We start from the raw sequence: 21057 nt of genomic DNA, 5'->3' as shown, positions 1-21057 counted from the left end.
GCAGTGCTAAACCACTCAGAGCAACCACAGACCTCCAGGGGAGTGTGTGGACCAGGCGCTGGAGGCCAGACAGCCAGACTGTGGAGGTCTGATTTGAGCAGGCACAGTGCATGAAAATGCTGGTGGCTGGTTTGAGTGGTGTCTGCATGGGAAGCTCAGTGCTCTCACCATCGCTGGCTCTGTCAGAGTGAAGCAAGACCAGCCACCAGGATGACACATAAGGTGTCTTCCTGCTGAGGAGGATGACACCACTGACTAAGACTTTAATGTTCTCCAAAGACCTCAGCACTTTTTAAAAAACTTTTGAAGACTTGTTTACAGTTCATGGCAGACCTGGAAAAGTGATGAGCTGTTTTTATTTCTTTCCAGCTTGACTAGTTTTTTCCATCTATATTCAAAGATAAAAAGACATCTCTCCGCTAAAAAAACCCTAATACTTAAAGAGCAGTGGAAGAGTACAAGAAGCAGGGCTCAAAGTGGGAATTGGAGCATAAAAGCCTTCTCCAAAGCATTTCCTTCTCTGCCCAGGAACCTTTCAGAGCCAGGCTGTCACATGCCAGTGTCCCAGCATTTGGACTTAAATGGGTGATGAAAAGCAGGTCTCTAAATCTGTCAGTGAAAAGCCCCATGTTGAAGGGGCATCTCTGGCCCATCTGTACTGCTCAGCCAGCCTCTGGACGCTGGACTGGAGCTGCCTTCTGGACATCACACTGAGCCTCCCACCAGCTTGTGCCCTGGTCAGCAGTGGCACCGCTCCAGCCTTTGAAAGATAAGAGCCACTGAGCCAAACTGACCTACTGCCCCATTTATACTATTGATGAATTTGGATCTTACACTGCTGGCATCTGATTTGTGTTTTGTCTCCCACCTGAGACACCCTGTGGGATTCAACCTGTGGTGTTTGAACTTAGGTGATCCCTAGACCCACTTCGGTCTGCAGGGCAGTGCCATGAGCAGACAGGAAGGGGTAGTGCTGCCCACCTTGATCTTTTCCAGGAGGCTGCAGCGCAGCCCGTCCAGTGCTGCTCCCCTCAGCAAACAGGCAAAGCTTTCCTAGGAGTCTTGTGTGTGTCATTAATACCTGGCACCACCGAGCTGCTCAGCACAAAAGCTCTTTTAGGCTTTGCCAGGTTCAGGTTTGGTTTGGATAACACCCATGTGTGCCACTTCTGCCTCATGCACAAAGCTTGCTGCTCACTCAGTGCCATCCTGCACACGCTGTTCCTTGTGCAGCGCTACAGATGGAGTCTCTCCAGACAGGCTGTCAGAGCCTGTGATCCTCACCAGATGCATTAACTGTGTTAACCTTTGAATTTCTAATGTCAGAACAGCAGGGGCCAACGTACAACCTTCCACCTTCCCCTACTTTTTTTCTCACCATAAATAATGCTTTGGCCTTTTCCGTGCTTACCACAGCAGTTTTGCATGGCTTAGTCCATGTTTGCCTCATTGCGTCAGTCTACACAATTCACTTGTGAGGAATTTCATCCACACCTTAAAGAAATTGAGGAAGATGAGGTTGGGAAGGCTCCAGGGCACAGGTCCTGCCTCTGGGATTGCAAGCAGCAGTGCTAAAAAGAAAGCAAGCCAGAGGGAAAAGTGAGCTGCTTTAGCGGAGCTTACCTTGTGAAAGATGCTTGTAAGAGCAGTGACCAAGTGCCTCCCTCCTTTGCACCATCATCCCACAGGGCAAAGGAAAGGTGCTGTGGTGCCACTCCCCAGACCCACCGTGAGCCCAGCAGGACAGCTGAGGGGGTACCCAGCCCTTGGCGTCTCTCCCCACACTCCCTGCGGTGTCACGCAGTATTTGTGATCCTGCAGGCTGACGGCCAAGGTGCAGCCTCACAGCGAAACAAGGCAAATCCCAGGGAGGATTTCCCCCCTTTTTGATGCAGTTTGAGCCAAATGAAGGGTTGCCCTGTGAACTAGGTGTCTGCGTGCCCGAGGCAGCGAGTCTGTGCTTGGTGAGGGATTGCGTCCAGGAGGCAGGGGCAGGCTGCAGGCCACGGCCCTTGCAGGGCCATCCCGCTTCAGTGCAGTACCGGCGACCCTTTGGCTGGAGAGGGCAGGATGGGATGCTGAGGGGATGCATCAGGGCAGTGGCAAGGGGTGCACCCCATGGAGGGGATACCCCGTGGGATGCTGCCGACAGCACATCCCCCATGGCAGCCACCTCCTTCGGACAACTGGCAGACCCCTTGTCCCAAGCGCCGCAGATCGCAGGCTGGCTACCTTTGAATTTCCTCCCATCTGTGCCATCTAGTGCCCAGTACAAGAACTGGGACTGACCCAGCCTCTCACCCACAGGGGAACAGCCCGGCTGCTCTGGAGAAGAGGCTCTCCTCTCCCTGGGCCAGGCGCCAAGCCCTGGGCCAGGCAGGGATGTGCTGGGAGGACCCCTGAGATGCCGCACCGCCTGCATGGAAAATCCCACTTAGCTCCAGGTAGGATCGCAGCGCGCAGGTGTGTGTCTGTGGGGCGGATGGAGCAGGGAGAGGGACTCCGCTCAGAGGCTGGAGGTGAGATGAGGCTGCGTGATACTACTCTGCCAGAGGCTCCAGGTAGGGTCAGGAAGGCTTGAAGCTCTCGGGAATCCTGCCTTTGCTTCTCAGGCATTGCCTTCCCGTGGCATGTTCTGACGCTCCACACGTGTTTTAAGGGACAAAAATCCTGACCTCTGTCAGAACTGGAATTCTCCTATTTGGATAGATTTCAGTGCTGTTCCAAGGGGAGCTACAGTTAGCTTTACTTAAGTGAATGCCCTAAACTGTGAAACAGTTTGGGTTTTAATATAAGCATGTGTTGTTGGGCATAATCTTTGTGTTATGCTGGTTTTTAGGTAAGTTCCTTGTGCTAAGTAACTATTTTTTCAAAAAGCTTCTATAGCTGTAGCTTGATTTGCCAGCTTTGATTAACTCTGCCTCTGTCCTATTTATCCCTTTCAAAGGAATACTTTTCCTCTTTACAGACCTAGTTTCATTTATAAGCTCTAAATAAGAGGGGATGAATTGGGAGCTAACAAATTCCTGCTTCCTTCTTGCTGCATTTTTTTTACAAATCTGTGTAAGATATTTAATGGTGAAAAGAGCTGCTAACTCAAACCCATCGGTATATAACTATGCTTCATATTGGTCTTGACATATTTCTCTATATTGAATTTCTGCTGCTCTCATTTGCCCTTTTTCACAGATGTTTTCAAGTTTTCCACAAGCTCTTTGAAATTTTCTTGATATCCTTTGCTAGCTCCATATGTTACCTTCTGCATTTCGTTACTGGGCCACAAGTAAACATATTGAACATGCTGCCTTTAGCATCCATAGGGCACCCCACTCAGCTTTTTTCACATGAAGTTTTGATCATTCATTCTTTGCTTGTAACTTGTATTGGATTAAAAATTATTATCTGATATCTGCTTTCCAAAACTTCTTATTAGCAGCTTCAGAGAGTTAGTAGTAAAATCGTTCTAGGAGCAGATGAACATATTCTTGTTCTGGAGTCTTTGAGCTCTGCTCCACTTTGCTTGTGAACTCTATCTGCTGGTTTGCTCCCCCTGAAGTTCCGCAGATTTGCCTCTCCAGGTTATATTACACAGGCATGTTATGCTATTTTTGAAATGTAAATTTTCTACTCATTGACTTTTTTCCTGGTACTTAAGTAAGCCTGATTGCTTGGGAAGTCTCAGTAGCCTTTTCAAATGTGAAGAGGTAGAATTGCCCCTCAGCATCTGATAGGTAATGGCTGTAGTGATAGCTCAGTGGTTTTGGAGCTGGCATGCTTGGAGCTCTCCTGGGGTTGCTATTGATCTTGGCACGTTATTGCTTTTGAAGGGACTGATCTTTGAAACCATGGCTCCAGGAAATCATTTGAGGATGTGTTTGCATCCTGCTGAGCACTGAAACTGTGAGGATTTCAGTGGGAAGGAAACTCATCTTAAAACAGATGCAGTGATTATCTGCTTTCCCTAATTAGTGCTTCATTTTCCTGGAAGTGGTATCTCCAAAGCATCCCCTTGGCAGCAGGATGCCAGTGCTGGTGTTAAGCCCCTACTTGCCCAAAGCTTAACTGGTCCCAGCTGTGCTCTGGAGAGCTTTAGTTCTGAGGTGCCTGAGCTCAGGGCAGGTGTTTCACTGTGCTGCCCACATGGCTGTTTGCACACCTGCAGTTGATCTTCTCTGAGACCGAGCCGTGGAGGGGCAGGCTTGGTTCTCTAGCAAGCTCCTGGATTCTCACAGGTCTGTAAACTCCTTTATTGCTGTTCTTTGGGGCTCATAGTCTCTAGGCCTTCACACCTTCTCTTATGTAATTCAATCCCAAGTCTCTTGGTGTGCCACAGTCTATGTAGGCTTTAAAGTGTTTGTGTGAGATGGGTGCCAGTAAGAATCTTTTCTGCAGTTTGTCCCTGGAGCCCCCTAATTATCAGGGAAGCCCAAAATATCTATTTTATATGCAAGGAAATGGAGACTCAGAGAGGTAATGTGATATATTGCACTCATTTAGCAGCAGAAACAGGAGTAAACCCTCTTTCACTCCCCACGCCTCAGCACTGTAACCCCAAGGCTACACATTTCCCTTTGCCCAGCCCCTGCCCATGCAGCAGAGCCGGTGCAGGTGCCCAGCTGTAACCCAGGGAGGTTTGGTGCAGGGGACTCGTTCCCCTGTGCTGAGGAGGTGCTTGGCCTTACGTGCATCATCTTCCATTGTGGCATGGCCATGGCTGTGCCTGGGTATCACGGGGGGTCAAGGCCTGGGCTGGGCTGAGCTGAGCTCATTGCTGAGCCTGGCTCTGGCCAGCCTGTCTGGTTAGAGCAGTGCAGGGAAGGGGTTGTGTGACAGCTGGGCTCCCAGCTCCCCAAACGTGCGTCCCAGCTTTAATTACAGTGACACTACTGCCTGGGTGTAATTAGCAGTTGAGAAACTCTGAGTGTGATTTTAATAAGCTGAGAGTAATGCAATTTGTCTTTTCTAGAAGAGATGCTTTGCAAACAAAAACTGTAATTAAAAAGCACACAAATAGGGCAAACAGCAACTGTGCAGTGGGTGAGTTACTGCTGTACATGCAGTGTGTCTGGCACATGCTCTGACCTCACACAGGGGTCCCCCTTTGGGGCAGTCTTCATGATGGGGTTCCTGGGGGACCAACGTGTAAAAACTGCAGGATTTGGCTCAATTGTGAATTTTACAAAAGGCTCTTCCCAATCTTCACAGCTCCCCTTTGATATAATGTTGTTCCTTGATAAGGATAATTCTCCTGGGTATTGTCCTCCCCATTGCTTTTCATTCCTGTCACCATTGTGTTTCTGTGCTCTCCCTCACGAGCCCAAATTAGCTCGAGGCTGGTGGGATCTCTGTGGCGGAGACCAGCGAGGCAGCCGGGGTGGTGTCAGGGGTGGCAGGAAGCCCTTTCAAGAGCAGCCAGCATTTCTGGTAGCCTCAGATCTGAACAGCCGAACCGAGCCCTGCACTCGGCCTCTCTTCCCTGCTCCTTCCTGCTCGCTTAAAAAAAAAAAACAAAAACCAAAAAACTTTTATATGTCTTCTGTCCCTGCACAGGCCTCCCCTGCCCAGCTGGAGTTCAAAGTTGATTTCTGGCCATGGGAGCTTTCATGGGGGAGCAGCCCCATGGAGTCCCCAAGGTGTCTTTCCCCCAAATCCCCATTACACACCAGGGCTGACCTCACCAGCAAATCATCCCTCTTCCCCAGTGCTGCAAGGCAACTGTGCAGGGGACAAGGTGGGAAATGGAGGCACAACAACTATCAGAAAATGGTTCTACCATCTCCCCAGACATCAGAGGGCTGGAGCCAGGGATGTGCACCGGACATATGGGGGAGGAAGGAGAGTGGGAATAACACCCCAGCCTGTGGGAAGCCCCTTTGCTTCTGCAGGGGAAGATGAAGGACTTTTCCAGGGGAGGCCACTTTCCCCCCTGCAAATGGCCATTTGTGCCTGATGGCAGTGGCTGCTGCAGCCCTTGTAATTTAGAGGGTGCCTATGTTAGTAGTACCGCTCCTCTCCACCTGTGGGAGACACCCTGATCTTTGAGAGTGCAGAGCCACAGAAATGCCTGTGATTTCCCATCCGTTGCCGTTTCTCCCTGCCTGGGAGCAGTGGTCAGGGGTCCCAGGTTGATAAGGGGGTGTTAAAAGCAGCTTGCTCACTCATATCCCGCTGTGCTGTGCTGTGCAGGTGTGACTGGCCTGCTGCCTGCCCTGCCAGCTAATCGCAGTCCTGGCACATTGGAAAAACAAACAAAGCCTTCCCCAGAGATCAGGTTGAAATGTGGTAAGGGATCTGTGATTCGCACTGGCAGTGGAAATGGCAGCAGGTGTGGGCTCGGCAGACTGGAAAACATCCAGCATCGGCCCCACCCCAACACAGAGAGGCTGTGGGACAAACGCAGAGCAGCCCATCCGTGTGGGATAGAGGGGGAGAGCTGATGGGCCAAGCTCGTGGGCAGGCTTGGTCGCTGTGCAGTGCTGCGAGTCCAGCCCCTGCGGCATGCACGCTCCTCGCCAAGCCATGGCAAGTGAGTCTTCCCAGGAGCCAGGCTGGTGCAGCCTCTGCCTCCAGCCCAGCTGGCCCATTCACAGTTTTCAAGGTAGGCTGCAAGTGCTTTGAGGCAGAGGCGTGTGATTCTGATACCTCAGAAGCAATGGCCATCTCTGGAACCCTTTACAGCACCAAAATAAACAAGCCTAGAGAAGGCTGGGCAGGGGGGCAGATAAACCAGACTGGGACACTTTTCTCCTGTCTAGAGCTCTTGGACCTGTACTTGAGTCTTGTTCTCCTGACAGCAGGTTGCCTCTCTCAGAACAGGAGACCCGTTGGTGTTTGAGCACTTATCCCTTTCACAGCCCTTAGGTTAAGCTCTGCCCAGAGGAGGAGATGCTGCGAGCATCAAACCTGCCAGGTTCCTGCACTCAGATGCAGAGGCCATTCAAGACAGGCTCCTGTCTCTGGAGTCTTCTTTTGTATGAACAGTGTGACCACCATCCTGGGGAGGCACAGAATCATCCAGTGATTTCAGTGTATACCCTTGGGCTGGTTGAAGATGAACATATTTGTCTGCTTTGCTGAAGCATGGGCTGTGACAGGAGCCTGCCCCATTGCACGACAGCACCCATCCCACATATGGGCTATGGCTCAAGGATGTTTTCAACAAAATTAAATCTGTTAACTGGACTGTGAGCCTGAAGGACTAGGGGAGTACTCAGAGTTGCAGGATGACATCTTTAGAAAGGAAAATCTGTGTATTTCCCAAGGCTGTCATTCTGGGGAGCAAACAGAATGTGAGGGACTGAGAGCCACTGGAATAAAACAGACATAAGTCCAGATTCTCACTTACAGCATAGCTGTCTGGCACGGTGTATGACCTTCCCAAGTAGTGCTATATGAATTATCTGTACGGCTGCTGTGCACCGTCCTCATCTGCCCACAGCAGGGAAAAGGGTCCTGGTGTAAATCAGAGCTCTGCAGCCCATGACACTCTTGTTTCTGGGTGTTCATCCCAGAGATGGGTTTGCCCTCTGAAGACTGGTGGAGGTGTAACCAAAAGTACATAGCGCCTGCACGCTCAGTGCAAATTAGCACTTTATCTAAAGCCTTCTCAGGGACTCTGCGCAGCACCCGAGCAGCCATCAGCAGCTCTCTGCTCCTGCAGCGCCCTTGGAGATGGGTTGTTTCCCACCACCATGTCAGCTGGGTGGCCCTGCAGTGTGCGGTGGTGGAGGCAGGCACCAACAGGCCTGGGGGTGCAGGCTGAGGGGTGGGGATGGCAGATCTGGGGATGGCTGCACTGCTTCTTGCCTCTGCTGCTTCACCCCATCCCTCTCTGAGAGGTTACAGCCCTGACCCTGCTGTGCGGCAGGAGCTAAGTAGTCCAGTTGAAAACTTTCCATACTAAGGTAACTCAGGACTGATTCTGGCTTACCAGGATGTGCTGGATTTTATGCTGAGAGGTTTCATTTGTTGCTCCGACAGCAGTAGAGCTAATCCTGCAGCAGAAACTGCTGAGAAAGAGACAAGAAGTTATGAGGCTTCCTGAGAAGCGTGGCTCTCGTGAAGCGACGTTTGGGTGGGCTGCACACACAGTTCTCCGTGGGGCTGAGCTTTGGGTCAGTGTTCGTTCATGTCCAGGAATAACTTCTGAGCCTCACATCTCTGAGTCCCACTGATTCTTAGGCAGAATGGAAAAAAGATTTGTGGAGGTCTGTATAGTGGACCTTGGCTCTTCCCAGGAAAAGTCCTTGTTCCTCTGGTTGTAGGGCCCTCTCGCTTTGGTTAGACTTTAACAGCAATTAGTCACCCAACAACTTTCTATCTCTGTAATCCACAAGTTTTCCATTAAGTGGCAAACACTTTGAACTTCTCCCCAGCCCTTCTGTTGCAATCTAATCAGCTGTCATTTTTCACAAGGAGATGGAGTTACCTTCACGTTTTATTCATTTCCTGTTTACAGTGGGGGGAGAAACCAAAGCCACAAGAAACAGCGAAAACAACAGCGAAAACAACAACCGACGTTGCTCCAGGCACTGTGTGGTTAGATCATTGTCAGTATAAATACAGATTTATCAGACACAAGACAGGGAAGAGCAGTGATATCCAGCAACATGTTTAAAGGAATCTGGGGGGAAGACTCCTCATTGCAGCCTGGGCACTGACCTGCTCTGAAGCCCTGGGCAAGGTTGTCTCTACTGCCCTGTCTCTAAAGCGAGGACGTGAATGCTTTTGTCACGATGGCCTGTAAGGCTCCCTGGCCCTAACAGGAGCTTAAAAATGCTGTTAAGCAGTAAAAAACTTTGTGGTGATGATGATGATAGGAATTTGGCCAATCTGGACAGGTTGTGGAGTTTGGGGATCTTCCTGTAGGTGTGGCAAGTACTGGAGGCTGTTATTTGGTAGGCATAGGCAGCTCTAGAGTCTCCCCTGTGTCTCTCCCTCTCTTACCATGAGTATCAGTGGAGAAAGAGGGGAAGGGACCTATTACGACTCAGTTCTTCCTCTTCGTGCTTACAATTTGGTTAGAGCTCGCTCTGCCCCCCACACAGCACATTTAGGCTGTCTCCAAACTACCCTGTAAAAGACATGCAGCACCTTGAGGAAATGGGGAGCTTTCCTTGGGATGGACAGGGTCTGCTGCAGTTGTGGTCATACTGAAAAATGCCTGCCAGGGCTGCAGATTTCTTCTTTGGATAAGAATATCAGCACGATTCAACCTTAATTGTTTCTGGTTTGATCCCAACAGCTCCAAAGCCGGGCCCCCTCCAAAGCAACTGAACAAGAGGCAGTAGTTTACTGAGATCATGTTTATGTACTTTGCAGGGGAGTGCAAATATAGTGAGCAAATCTTACATTTGCTAAGCTAGTTTGTCCTAGATCTGACAAAACCCTCTTATGCAGCCTTCCTAGCAGTTAGAAGGCGATCTGACTCAGATATGTATCTGCTTTTGAGTCCCTTGACACTGTCAAAGCAGGCCCATTCCTTAGGGTAAATGAGATTTGGACCATGGTTTGGTGCACAGGAACACTCCTTACAGTGTTTAAATAGCTCCCTTACTTAGGGTGGCACAGTGTTATGTGAAGAGGATAGGGGAGATCTCTGGCTGAAAAATAAAATCTGGGAAGGGGGAAAAGTGAGATCATTCTCCAGTCCAGTTCACTGAGCATTGCACAAGCAGCTCTGCTTGCAAGAGTCATTCCTACATCTCCCTTCCACACCCAAACCTAAGAACTAGCCATGGAGGTTCCTGTCCGTGCGGGATTTTGATGCTATGAGCTGGTGGCGTTTATTTGGCTGCTGTTGCATGATACTGCAGATCTTGGTGCCGTTGCTGGTAGGTGACAGCAACTCTGAATTCCACTTTGTGAAAGCCTGGGCTGGCTCCTGCCTTTTCTAGTTGCCTCAGCTGAGAGGACACGCACGTGTTCTGTTAGACTTGGCATCTCCTTTATACAGCTATTCCAGAGAGACTCAACCAATAATTTATAAGCTCTGAATCAGTCAAACCTTGTTCTAATGCATGACATGGCTTTTCATGGTCAAACAAACCCTTCAGTGAAAGATCAACAAAACTGTACTGAAGGAAGTTGAAAATGAATTATTTTCCCTTTGGAGAGCAATGGTACATCCTTGAGAGATTTCCTCTCCATTCACAGGCTACAAGACTTCCTCTGGTGAAGGGCAGGATGTGCCTATCAAGAGCCTCCCCAGGACAGTGTCCAGGACACGACGTTTTATGGGATGCACGTTCCTTCTCCTCCACAGAGCTGCCAGTCCCTGTGGCCATGGAGCTGGGCAGTGCTCCAGCATCAGCTGACTTCGAAGAGTGCAGGAATGGGATTTTCCCTAACAGGGTGGGCATGGTGGCAACAGTGCTCTAATGCTGAGGGAGTCCTTGCTGTCAGGGCTTGTGCCATTGGGCAAAATCAGCAGCTGGCAGAGTATTGTTGATGCATGAAGAAAAGGAAAGAAACAACTTTGCCAGTACAGATTGACTCCTGGGACTACCCAACATCAAAGTATTGTCTCCATTCAAGTCTGATCTTTCCTTGTTCTCCACCCTCTATGCTGTTCCCTTTACCGTGAGAAAGTATGAGATGGAAAGTGTCTGACCACTCTGTTCTGAGCTTGCCCTCTGGGCCAGCAATTCTTCAGGGATGGGGAGGGGGAAGGGTGGCATGCCTTTACTGCTCAAAGATACCGCTTCATTACATCACCCTCCCCTTCTGACCACTCCCGTGTATAAAGCCTTGCTGCCACTCGGATCTGCGTGGCTGATCTTGCTTCTGAAATCCCTGCTTCTGGGAGCTCTTGGGGAACAAGGGGCAAGAGAGCAAGGCAGAAGCACCTTCTTTTGGTGTCACTAGCTGAAGGTGAACTGTACCCAGAGAGAGCAGAGCTTTTAAAGTAGTGAGTAAACAGCATGATTTTATCTTATCATCTCCATATTTTGGTTGGATTGGGGTGTGAAATAGAGGAGTTGTTTCTTTCCTTTTATCACGTACTTTTCCAGCTCATTAATCGTACTTTATTAAAGTGTAGCTTTGTTTCACAAGCCTTCAGGCTCAGGTTTGAAGAGCAAGTGTTTCTCTTTTATAGGGATTTCCAGGTCTTGATCTACTGTGTTGACTTTGAACTCTCTCAGTTAACGAAGGCCAGGTGACAGGCAGCAGGGTCTCTGTCCTGGCAATCTGAATACCCCTTAGGGGAGCTGCTTAACACTGTGACTTGATAGGGTCAGCAGTACATGAACTGATGGCTTCAAGAGGAATTGGGTTTTCTGACAGAGGCTGAGATCAGAGAAAGGAACTGGGAGTCTAGTGACCTGGGAACTCAATCAGGTCATCAGGTAAGATATTTCACCTCTGTGTGGCCCATCCAACTCTTTGAAGGTACCCTATCTACCACCCAACTTGATCTTGATCTTCATTCCTTACTGGGTTGAAAAGGTCTATGAAAAGGTTGGTATGTAGGGTTGTAAGACTGAGTCACAATATGACCCTGGTTTTGCATGTAGTGTGAGTGACATGGCAGGCTGATAAGAGAAGTGCTGCTTTAGCAGTCTGACAGAGGAAAGACTCTCAAAACTATCAGAGGTCAGAGTTATACAAACACTGGAAGGCAGATTTCATGGGGTCCTAAAGATAAGAAATTCTTACGTAAGTCATTGTCCTGCTGGCAAGCAGTCCTCTTCAGAGAAAGCTAGGTCTAAGGAGTGAGCTGAAATCCACAGACCTTGCATACCTCCTCTTTCCACATCATTCTGTGCTTCTGAGTGGTAACTTGGAAATTGCAGACCCTGTTGGGAAGGGAGGTCAAACACTGGCAGGTTTCTTACCTGGTAGCAAGGGAGAAGGCCAGGAGACAGGTGCAGAGCCAGAAAAGCTGCAGGGACAGTGGGATGATGCAGGGGGAGTCTTCCAGAAGCAGAGTGAAAGGGCAGTGCTGTGGGAGAGAACAGAGCTCACGATGCAGAGCAGGGAGAGCACTCAGCAAATCGCTGTCAGGGGATTAGTCATGTATGGGAAAACTGGCCTGTGAAGCAGAAAAAATGTCCTGAAATAAACCAAGCAGGCCACATTTAATTCTTTGTAAAGAAATTTCTGTTGCAAAGAACTATCAAGGGCAACTGTATTTGTGTGAGAAGGAATCGATTCAGCCCAGGAAAATGAATATTTAGACACATAAAGGACCAGAACAGCACCCAGGAGACTCTGTGCTCATTACCCAAACGAAAAGAATGGCCCTCTCCTATGTGTGCTTGGAAAACAAAGGCCTGCTCCTGCTCTTGGCTGTTTCTTATGCTACAGTATCTCCATCTCCTGCTGATTACTAAAGCTAAATCCAACAGCTCTGGTTACCTCTCTAGTGGAAGAGGTACAACATCCCCCACTGAAAAGCCACTCAGTCCCCATATAGCTGTTTGTTTGTGCTGAAGCCCTTCTAACATGCCAAAGGTGGGCGCTCTGGGACTAGGGCTCTTCTCTCTAATCCAGCTCAAGGTCCCAGTCCTGGGCTGTGTTTTCTGATCCAGTTGTCCACAACAAGCAGGAGTCAGTCCATGGCTACTCCAGGAGAGGTGAAGTTATTCAACCCAGCTCCATGGCAGTTAAGACACTCATCTATCTCTAGAGCCTTGATTTAGCAAAAGCAGGTGAATTTAAGCAGGTAGCTACAAATTTTTTTCTGTTGGAAACTGAGGTCCAAGTTCTGCTGAAATCTGTGGAAACATGTTCAGTGAATACAATTTAAAGTTCATTTATTATTTTAGAATCTAAGTTTTTTGTTTGGTATGGTGCTTTTTTTCTCCCCTGTCAAGATGTTCTACAGCCTATAAAATAGTTACCTGCTATGGAAATAACATTAAATAAGCCCTTCTGCAGAGCACCAAGAAAGTCCAAATTTAATCTGTGAGAGCTTCAATGTGCATGTGAAGAATAGGTCCAACTGCAGCAGTCGGGCTAAACTAAAGAAAGCCTCTAGCCTTGAGAGTGGGCGTTGTTTGGTTTTTTCTCCCTTTCTTACTCTTTAGTCTTTTTTCTCCTCCTATCTGCCTCCTCTGTTTTTCCCTTCCACCAGTTTGGGTTTTCTTCTTTCGCCCACATTATTCCCTCTTCTTTTCCCACGTCTTTCTTCAGTATCCCTCTTCTCTTTTTTATTCCAGGATGGTGAGGTTGGGGGGAAGCTGTGTGGGACTGTGGGACTGCTGAGGCAACTGCTGGCTGCTGCAGGGAAAGGCAGGTCTGTTAGCTGCAAGAACAGTCCCTTTGGTGGCCTGGCAGAAAGGCTTTGCAAAGATGAAAGGGCTTCATAAAGCTAATAAATAAATAGTACAGATTGGTGTCAATTTTGGAAACTGGAGCTTGGCATAAAATTTATGAGCTAATACTGAGTCTAGGTAGCAGAAAGATAATAAATTGAGGAAAAGGGATAAAAGAAAACAAGCCTTGAACAGAGGAGAGTCACCCTTTTCTGGAAGGGAGGAGTGGAAGCTTTGCATTTATTGTCAGATAGGAGTTGAAATGAGATAAGGTTTAATGAATTGGTCCTTGTTACTGTCATTATGCTCACTTGGGCATACTGAGTTATTATAGAAAGTAATTTGAATAGAAAATAGGAAATAAGGCTTAACATCCTTTATTATCAAAATCAAGAAAGTGCTCTTACAAACCAGAATACCACTAGTAAGCCATTATTTCTTTCATGCATACATTCTCTTTATCTGGCAGAACAAGATAATACAAGATGTAGGAATACCCGTTCTACAAAATACCTTATTTCTGTGAAATAGCTCAGGAAACAGCTTTTTGTGCTGACCCTTCTTATAACCTAAGCTATATAATCTGCGTACCAGTATACCTGTTTTAATCCATTTGAGTATCTTATATCACTGTCTAATCATCATATTCCTTTAGATTTAGCTCTCGTCTACATCTGGAATATCATTAGGATTAGAATTGCTTTACACGAATCAGAATCCATTGGGATGATAACAATTTTATTAATGTGCCAGTGGCCTGAATCCTTGATGTCAGAAAAATGCAATCTCAAAAGGCCTTTTCAGAACTTTCCCTCTTTGAACACTGGACAGGGGTCTTTGTCAAAGATAAATCACTGTTCCTTCTGCACGGCAATCAAGCAACGCCTCCAACCACCAAGGAGCCTCATCAGCTGTCGCACCACAACACTCAGTAACACTACTTCAGTTATGTGTTGGTTTTGGCTGCGATGGACTTAATTTTCTTCATAGTAGCTAGTGGTTTGGATTTGTACTGGATAATACAAGGGTGTTTTAGCTGTTGCTGAGCAGAGTTCACACAGAGTCAAGGCCTTTTCTGCTCCTCACCCCACCAGCAAGGAGGCTGGGGGTGCACAAGAAGTTGGGAGGTGACACAGCTGGGACAGCTGACCCCAACAGACCCAAGGGATATTCCATACCATCCGATGTCATGCTCAGCATATAAAGCTGGGAGAAGAAGAAGGAAGGGGAGGAATTTGGCGTGATAGTGTTTTGTCTTCCTGAGTAACTGTTACATGTGGTGGAGCCCTGCTTTCCTGGAGATGGCTGAGCACCTGCCTGTCAATTGGAAATGGTGAATGAATTCCTTGTTTTGTTTTGCTTGCCTGCATGGCTTTTACTTTACTTACTTGTCTTTATCTCAACCCACAAGTTTTCTCAGTTTTACACTCCTGATTCTCTCCCCCATCCCACTGTGGAGGAGTGAGCGAGCAGCTGTGTGGTGCTTAGTTGACATCTGGGGTTCAACCATAACAGTTACCTGTGTGGGTAGAAGAATATAACCAGACCTGGACTGGCAAAAAATGGTTATTAAACCTTCCCATTTACCAGTTATCTTTCATTTCACTTACCTTTGCCCCAGGGAGGAGTGTGCACCTGTGGATGATTATGGGAAACCAGACTTCATAAAATGAGAGCATGTGGGTTTAGTGGGTTTCTCCTCTTTGAGCAGGTGTGTTACACTGGAAGCAGCTCTCACTGGAGGGGAAGGAGGTGCTTTGGCTGTGGATAAACATCTGCTTATTTAGTTTCAGCCCTGAAAGTCAGCTGTTGTGTTCCTGCTCTTAGTCAATCTGACCTGTTGCACTCTGGGCAACTTTTCCAGTTCCTAAAGTACCTTTTTTCTTAAGCGTCTCACCGAGTAACTTGTTTCCCAGAGCTTTTTCAGCAGTGATCTTTTTTGTATCAGTGGTTTTTGTGTGGCATTTAGCTTAAATCAGAACTGCCTGCTACCTGTGCAGCTGGTACTTAACTTCCACTGGTTGCTCTAAATGTGGAAGAGTGGAACAAGGGGTCAGAAAAGAAACTCTTATTTGAAGCCTCACATGCTTGTTAACATCTTTGTGTTACCGAGTACTTGGTACTATTTGATGCTTACATTCAGGTAGTATTGGATTGCAACATTGCTCTATTAGAGGAGAAAGACTTCCTCATAGACTGCACAAAGAGGACATCTTGTAACACCTTCTATTTTAATAATGCGTTAGTTAAAACATCAGGAAATGGAGACCTTGAATTTCATGTTCTGACATAAAAAGGAGGGGTCTGAACAATAGATGTGCTTGTGTAATCTGCATTATGTGAGTCCTTACTAGTGTTGCTTCATGAAATACCTATGGAAAAAATCAATATGGGGTGGAGGAAGAAGCAAAAAGAAAAGCTATCCGGAAGTGCTTTCAGGTTGCTTGATGCTTTTCAGTATCTGCAAGTTTTCTAACAAGAGCTGTGAAGGCGTTGGTTCACACGCTGAAGGATGCACTCCTTTCCAAGGAGGAACAAATGGAGATTTCACTCTGTTGCTCATGCTTCCATGTAATAGTGCAAGCTCATTTCTGGAGAACGTTAAAAATGACCACGCCATGAACATCACAAATGGAAAGAGGTGGCAAGCCCTGCAAGAAGTACTTTTTTCTTTTTTTTTGTAACAAGTTGAGATTAACAAGGCAGCAACCTGCCTTAAACATGGTATAACTGTTTGAGGTGTGGTTTTGCTGCTTGAAACAGGCAAGACTGAGTTATAACAGGACTCTCTATTATATTAATGACTAGACAGAGATACTTGACAGTTCCCAAAGACTATGTACAACTGAAATGAGTTAGTTGTGCATAGTGCAACCTGTACATAGAAACCCATCAGAACCAGAAATATTAACTTCAGGTTTCATAACTTTCTATGACCCCATCCTAACTCTACTTGTGCATAAGTGAAAGAGTAACTTTCTGAGGAGCATCCAACTTGTTCCAGCTCTGTGCTGGTAAGAACATGCCACAGATGAGACTGCATTGCCCTTGTAGAAGGACGTAGGAATTTGCTTAATTTTGGTGGCTTACTGTTGTAAAACTTGCCTTTCAGCAGTGGGGGCAAAGAGTAACAGTTGGATAATTGTGATTTAGAACAGGGGTTTCTTACAGCTGGCAGCCTTTCTGTGTCACCTTGTACCTCTGAGACAAATGTGGTGACAGGGAGACACTCTTCTGATCTAGACTTACTTCAGGGACATAGTTTTATAGTTCTAAAGTTGCTATTAAGCATAAAACCTGGTACCATCAAACCTATGGGCTTGAAAAGGGTTCAGTTTAGTAGACTGCATCTTAAATTCCACTATAAAATATTCATCATTTAATATTAAAAGTGTGACAGACTGAAAATGCTGTTCACTTTGTTTGGGGCAGAAGGCAGATACCTTTCCACAGTGTCTGCTTTTTCAGAGGACAGTTGGTTTGGAATAGCTCCTGTCACACTCTTTTTCCATGGAGCATGATGGGTCTTCCATCAATAAATTAAACACAGTGAGACTGGTATGTGTTACTATCTGAATATGGCCTGGACTCTGCATGTGTACTTCAGACTGGCCAGTAGAAACAGCTGGTATGTCAAATCCTTCTGAGCCTGCAGAATATTTTCTGTGCCAGCACCTACTTTCCAGAAAGCTTTCATTTTGCTCAAGATTTCTTGAACAATAGCAATAGAACTGAAGGAATCTGCCCTTTAGATGCAATGTCTTGAAAGGGGTATGTAAAAGTCCTCTTTGAAAGATGGGCACATACTAAATCCCTTACAAATATCTCAAGGCTGGAATGCTCATGTTTTATAATACTGATTTTACCAAATGTAAATGTTAAACAAACTCAATCTTGTTGGTAATACAGAAAAGAAGATGTATTTTTAGGCAGAGGAAACATGTCTCATGTTCTCAAAAATTTGTACTTTTGGAGCTAGGCCAAAGTTTGTTAATGAATCATTGTAGTATAGCCACCATCCTTCTGAAGAAAGTAAAGATCCAGTGTATCAAAGGTTGGAGTGGGGCAGAGGGACTGGACAGGTTTGGAATTGAGACATTAACCACTTGACTGATCCTGCTAGGTCAAACGATAGCATCTAGCAGTGCTGACCGGCATCCAGGCAGACTTCGCTTCGTCCTGCGTTTGCAGGGCAGCCTTCTGGCTAAAAATCAGACTTAGGACATGCGGGCTTGAATTCTTGCTGTGCCCAAGTTACAGGCAAGCTGTGATTTGCCTGTCCTGCATTCTGGATGGGCATTCAGCTCTTGTATTCAGAGCTGGGTCTGAGGTTTATACCAGGCCATGGACAGCAGCAGTGGCATAAGCTTTAGTGGCTGAGTCCTTAGAGTCCAAAGACAGTTGGTGCAGCTTGTTACCATGAGTGTGGGTTGCTACTGGGGTTTATGATACAATGCTACACTGTTCAACAGCAGGTGAGCTGCAGCCTTTGGGATGCAACTGTGCTTCTAGACTTAGCACAAGCGGACATGTAGGATTTTTGCTTAAAAGCCTCAGTGAAATTTAGTGATGGAGGGCAGGTTTCTTCACCCCTACCCTCCTGCTCTGCCATCTTTCCTGCCAGAGCGTGCTGCTGTGGGAGCAGGGGTGGCAGAACAGGCATTGCATCTTCTCAGTGCATCTGGAGTATTAATCCAAACTAAATCAATTTATGGTAGTGTGTGGCCATGATTGCTGAAGAATGGATACACGAGCTGATCAGGTGCCCTTGCATTGCAGACAGTCACTCACACTTGGCAGAGTGGTTATTCCCACCAAATAGAAGCACAGCTGAATCTGTCAGGGTGTCTGGGTTTAAGCTGCAAGGTACAGACACACTTAAAATTCAGTCTCTTTTTGACCCACAAGGGTGCCAGCTGGTTAGGCAAGAGGGGTGTGAGGGTATGTGACCATGGGGAGATGGGGGCACTTCTACTTAAGCAACTGAGCAAATATGTGGTCATCTTAATCAGAATTTAAGAGCTAGCGATGAGGTTTGGGAATGCTCACATTTGCACCACATAGTAACCAAACCCATTAGGATTACTCTGCTGGTGATACATAACCTTTGTGGATGCTAAAATATGCATTTTAAAAGGTGTGGGTTCTTGACTCTTCACCTAGTCAATGATTACTTCTGCATTCCTCTGGTACTGTGAATTGCAGCGTAATGAGTTTCAATGGATTAATCTCCATGAGCAGAGTAGTACAAATATCAAATAGTATGGTATGTTTTGAAAAGCTCTTAAGGGAAGATTAGTGGTTACTGCTACAAGGATATATTGTTCCTAGAAAGGGGTTCACTGCTTGATAAAGGATATTCAAAGGCTATCAGTACATAAAGATCTGTGCAGAAGGACAGGACGGACTTGCAAATACTCTTGAGAGGTAAGGGGGATTTAGAAATTACCTTCATTAAGCCACTTCCATTGGCCTGGAAGTGCTGTGTGGGATTTCTTATTCAGTAGAATATGGGACACTGTGACTTTTTTTAATGTATCAGATTAAAGCTTGTCAGAAGAGAATGATAGGACCTGACTAACAAGTCTGAATATGCTCCGGTCTAATAAACAACTTGTAGTTTAATGGCAGAAGAGCATCTGAAAACATCTTTTGCAACAGTTGAGAGAATAGAATTATTTTAATGAAGCATTTTGATTTTAAATTGGGACTGAATATAACAGTGATGTTCTGAATGAGTTTATAAGACTTTATTTTGACAACTTGCATTTTTGAGATTGAGCTTTCCAGTTCTGGTTTTCTGGGAGGTCCCCAACTAGAATGCACTGTGAAAACCGTTTGCCTTTAATTCGCCTTTCTGCATTTTTTTACTTCATAGTTTATGTTGAAGTGTCTTAAAATAAAATAATTTAAAAAAAAAAAAGTGGAATATGATGCTAAAATTTTTGTAGGAAAACATGAAAGTTTTTTTGGGAAAAAAGTTGCTTCAAGAGGAAATGATTGTCTCTTTTTCAGTGAACTCGGATCTTACATTGGACAGAGCACTACATGCCATTAAGCTTCAGAAAACTCAGCTCCTATGGAGGAGTTGCAAATCTTGGTTACAGTAGCTCTCTTTGTGAGCAGCATGGTGGAACAGGTTGTTTTATTCAGGGACTTTTTGCCCAATTATCTCTGCCTTGACATCACAGCAATAAGTAGGGACCACTGATCTGCACTGAGGCCTGTCTGCTTAAAATTCATCTGTATGCACATGAGCCCTCAATGTGCTAAAGGTTTTTAACCTGCATCTGAGGAGAGGGAGGCAGCGAGTCACAGAGGGCACAGGGGCCAGTTGGGCAGGAACTGACATGGAGGCACCAGCTCTGAGGAAGGCTTTTAACTGAGTTGACTGGAATTACTGTAATTCTCCAGTGACTGCTCTGTCTCCCTGCTCCAGGCAGGACAGTGCCTAGATCTGAATTTGGAAGCCTCTTTGGGCTTCATGGCTTGGCTGAACTCTGCTTTAGATCCCTTATCACTGGTAGAGATGAAGATGACATAAGTTTTCAATTTAAATGTGGGTGATCTTGTGGTGGATAAGTACAAGAACTTCATCGGTTTGAGTTCCAGCTTAATACCAGAACATATCTCCCGTCTCATTGTGTGGCCTAGAATTGACTAGACTTAAAATATCTGCTCATTTTGAATGCCAGATACTTCAATATTTGAGTCACAGTTTTCTACAGAAATCTGTGTGAGATTTGAGTAGGAAATTATTTCCTTAGATACAAGAGGTGGTTTTTAATAACTTGTTTAAAGTCTCTAGAAGGCATTGTGTGGACAAGGTAGAAATAGTTATGGAAGAAATGCCTGCTAGTCACCATGAAGATCGGTACCTGATAGGAGATTCCGTCTGCCTGCCTGGTTGGTCGCGGAACCAGAGTCCTATGGGACCAGACCTTTGTGTGTGAGTACAGGACAGAAGGCACAGGAAACCAAACCCTTTTCTTTTGGGACTGTTCTCAAAAAGAGAGCGCTCAGGAAGTTTGTCTCTCCTAACAATGCCATAGAAGAGCAAGTGTGAATGTGTCACTTACAAAGTTACAAAGCTTTCTGCCATCTGGGCCAACACAAACATGTTAGTGGGTAGAAACACTGCATCTGAGCCATTCCAGTTCAACCCAAGAGTAAAGATATGTACAGCCTGCACCAGCTCACCCACCGCTATTGGGGGACTATTTGTGATGAGATCCAAAGACCTCATTGCAATGGGAGAGCTTGGACCTCGTAGGCAGGAAGCAGGCTTAATGTTACAGCTACGTTTGTAATCCCCACACAATCCTTGTTGTGTAAGGTGTTTATCCTCTGGCCTTTGGGTAATCATGGCATATATTAGCCTGCCAGAACCCAAGAACTGTAGATTGTGTAATGAGGAGTGGTTGATGGGGAATGGGCAGCCTAAGCTTTGGATCTGGTGTGTGAGAAGGCATAACATGCCCTAGAAGGCTTAACAACCAGTTTTAGTAGGAAAGGGGCAAAGACCCTACTTAGTTATCCAGGGTCATACTAAATATTGCAGAACTGCTGGAAAACAGATATATAAGCAAAATACAAACTGGATAACCTGAAACAACAAACAGATCTTGCAAACTTTTCTCCTTTCAGAAGTGGAAGAAAAGCTGAACTCACCAGAAATAGCCATGAACAGTCCCGGTATACTTTCTATATTGGTTTTGTCCTAATTTTCTTCAGTGCAAGCTCTCTTGGAGCAGATAACCCCAGCTAATTAGCTGCTGAGAGGCTGATGACCCTGGAT

The 21057-nt window shown here is 46.4% G+C and overlaps 1 protein-coding gene across 6 annotated transcripts in view; it reads left to right on the top strand.

The window, feature by feature from the left end:
• GGT1 (gamma-glutamyltransferase 1) overlaps positions 1-21057 on the top strand; it is a 46606-nt gene that overhangs the window by 8766 nt on the left and 16783 nt on the right. Inside the window, exon 1 of one of the 6 annotated variants that reach the window (XM_074921246.1) lies at positions 2317-2444. The exons of 1 other annotated variant lie outside the window; for it this stretch is intronic. In XM_074921246.1, the coding sequence (XP_074777347.1) occupies positions 2405-2444 (40 nt within the window). In that variant the 5' untranslated portion in view covers positions 2317-2404. 4 more of the 6 variants (XM_074921242.1, XM_074921244.1, XM_074921243.1 and 1 more) reach the window with 4 other exon arrangements.

The sequence above is a fragment of the Athene noctua genome, chromosome 17, assembly GCF_965140245.1.
Source record: "Athene noctua chromosome 17, bAthNoc1.hap1.1, whole genome shotgun sequence".
In the NCBI taxonomy this organism is placed as follows: domain Eukaryota; kingdom Metazoa; phylum Chordata; class Aves; order Strigiformes; family Strigidae; genus Athene; species Athene noctua.
The sequence above is the reverse complement of the archived record's forward strand: the minus strand, read 5'-3'. Positions and strand labels throughout refer to the sequence as shown.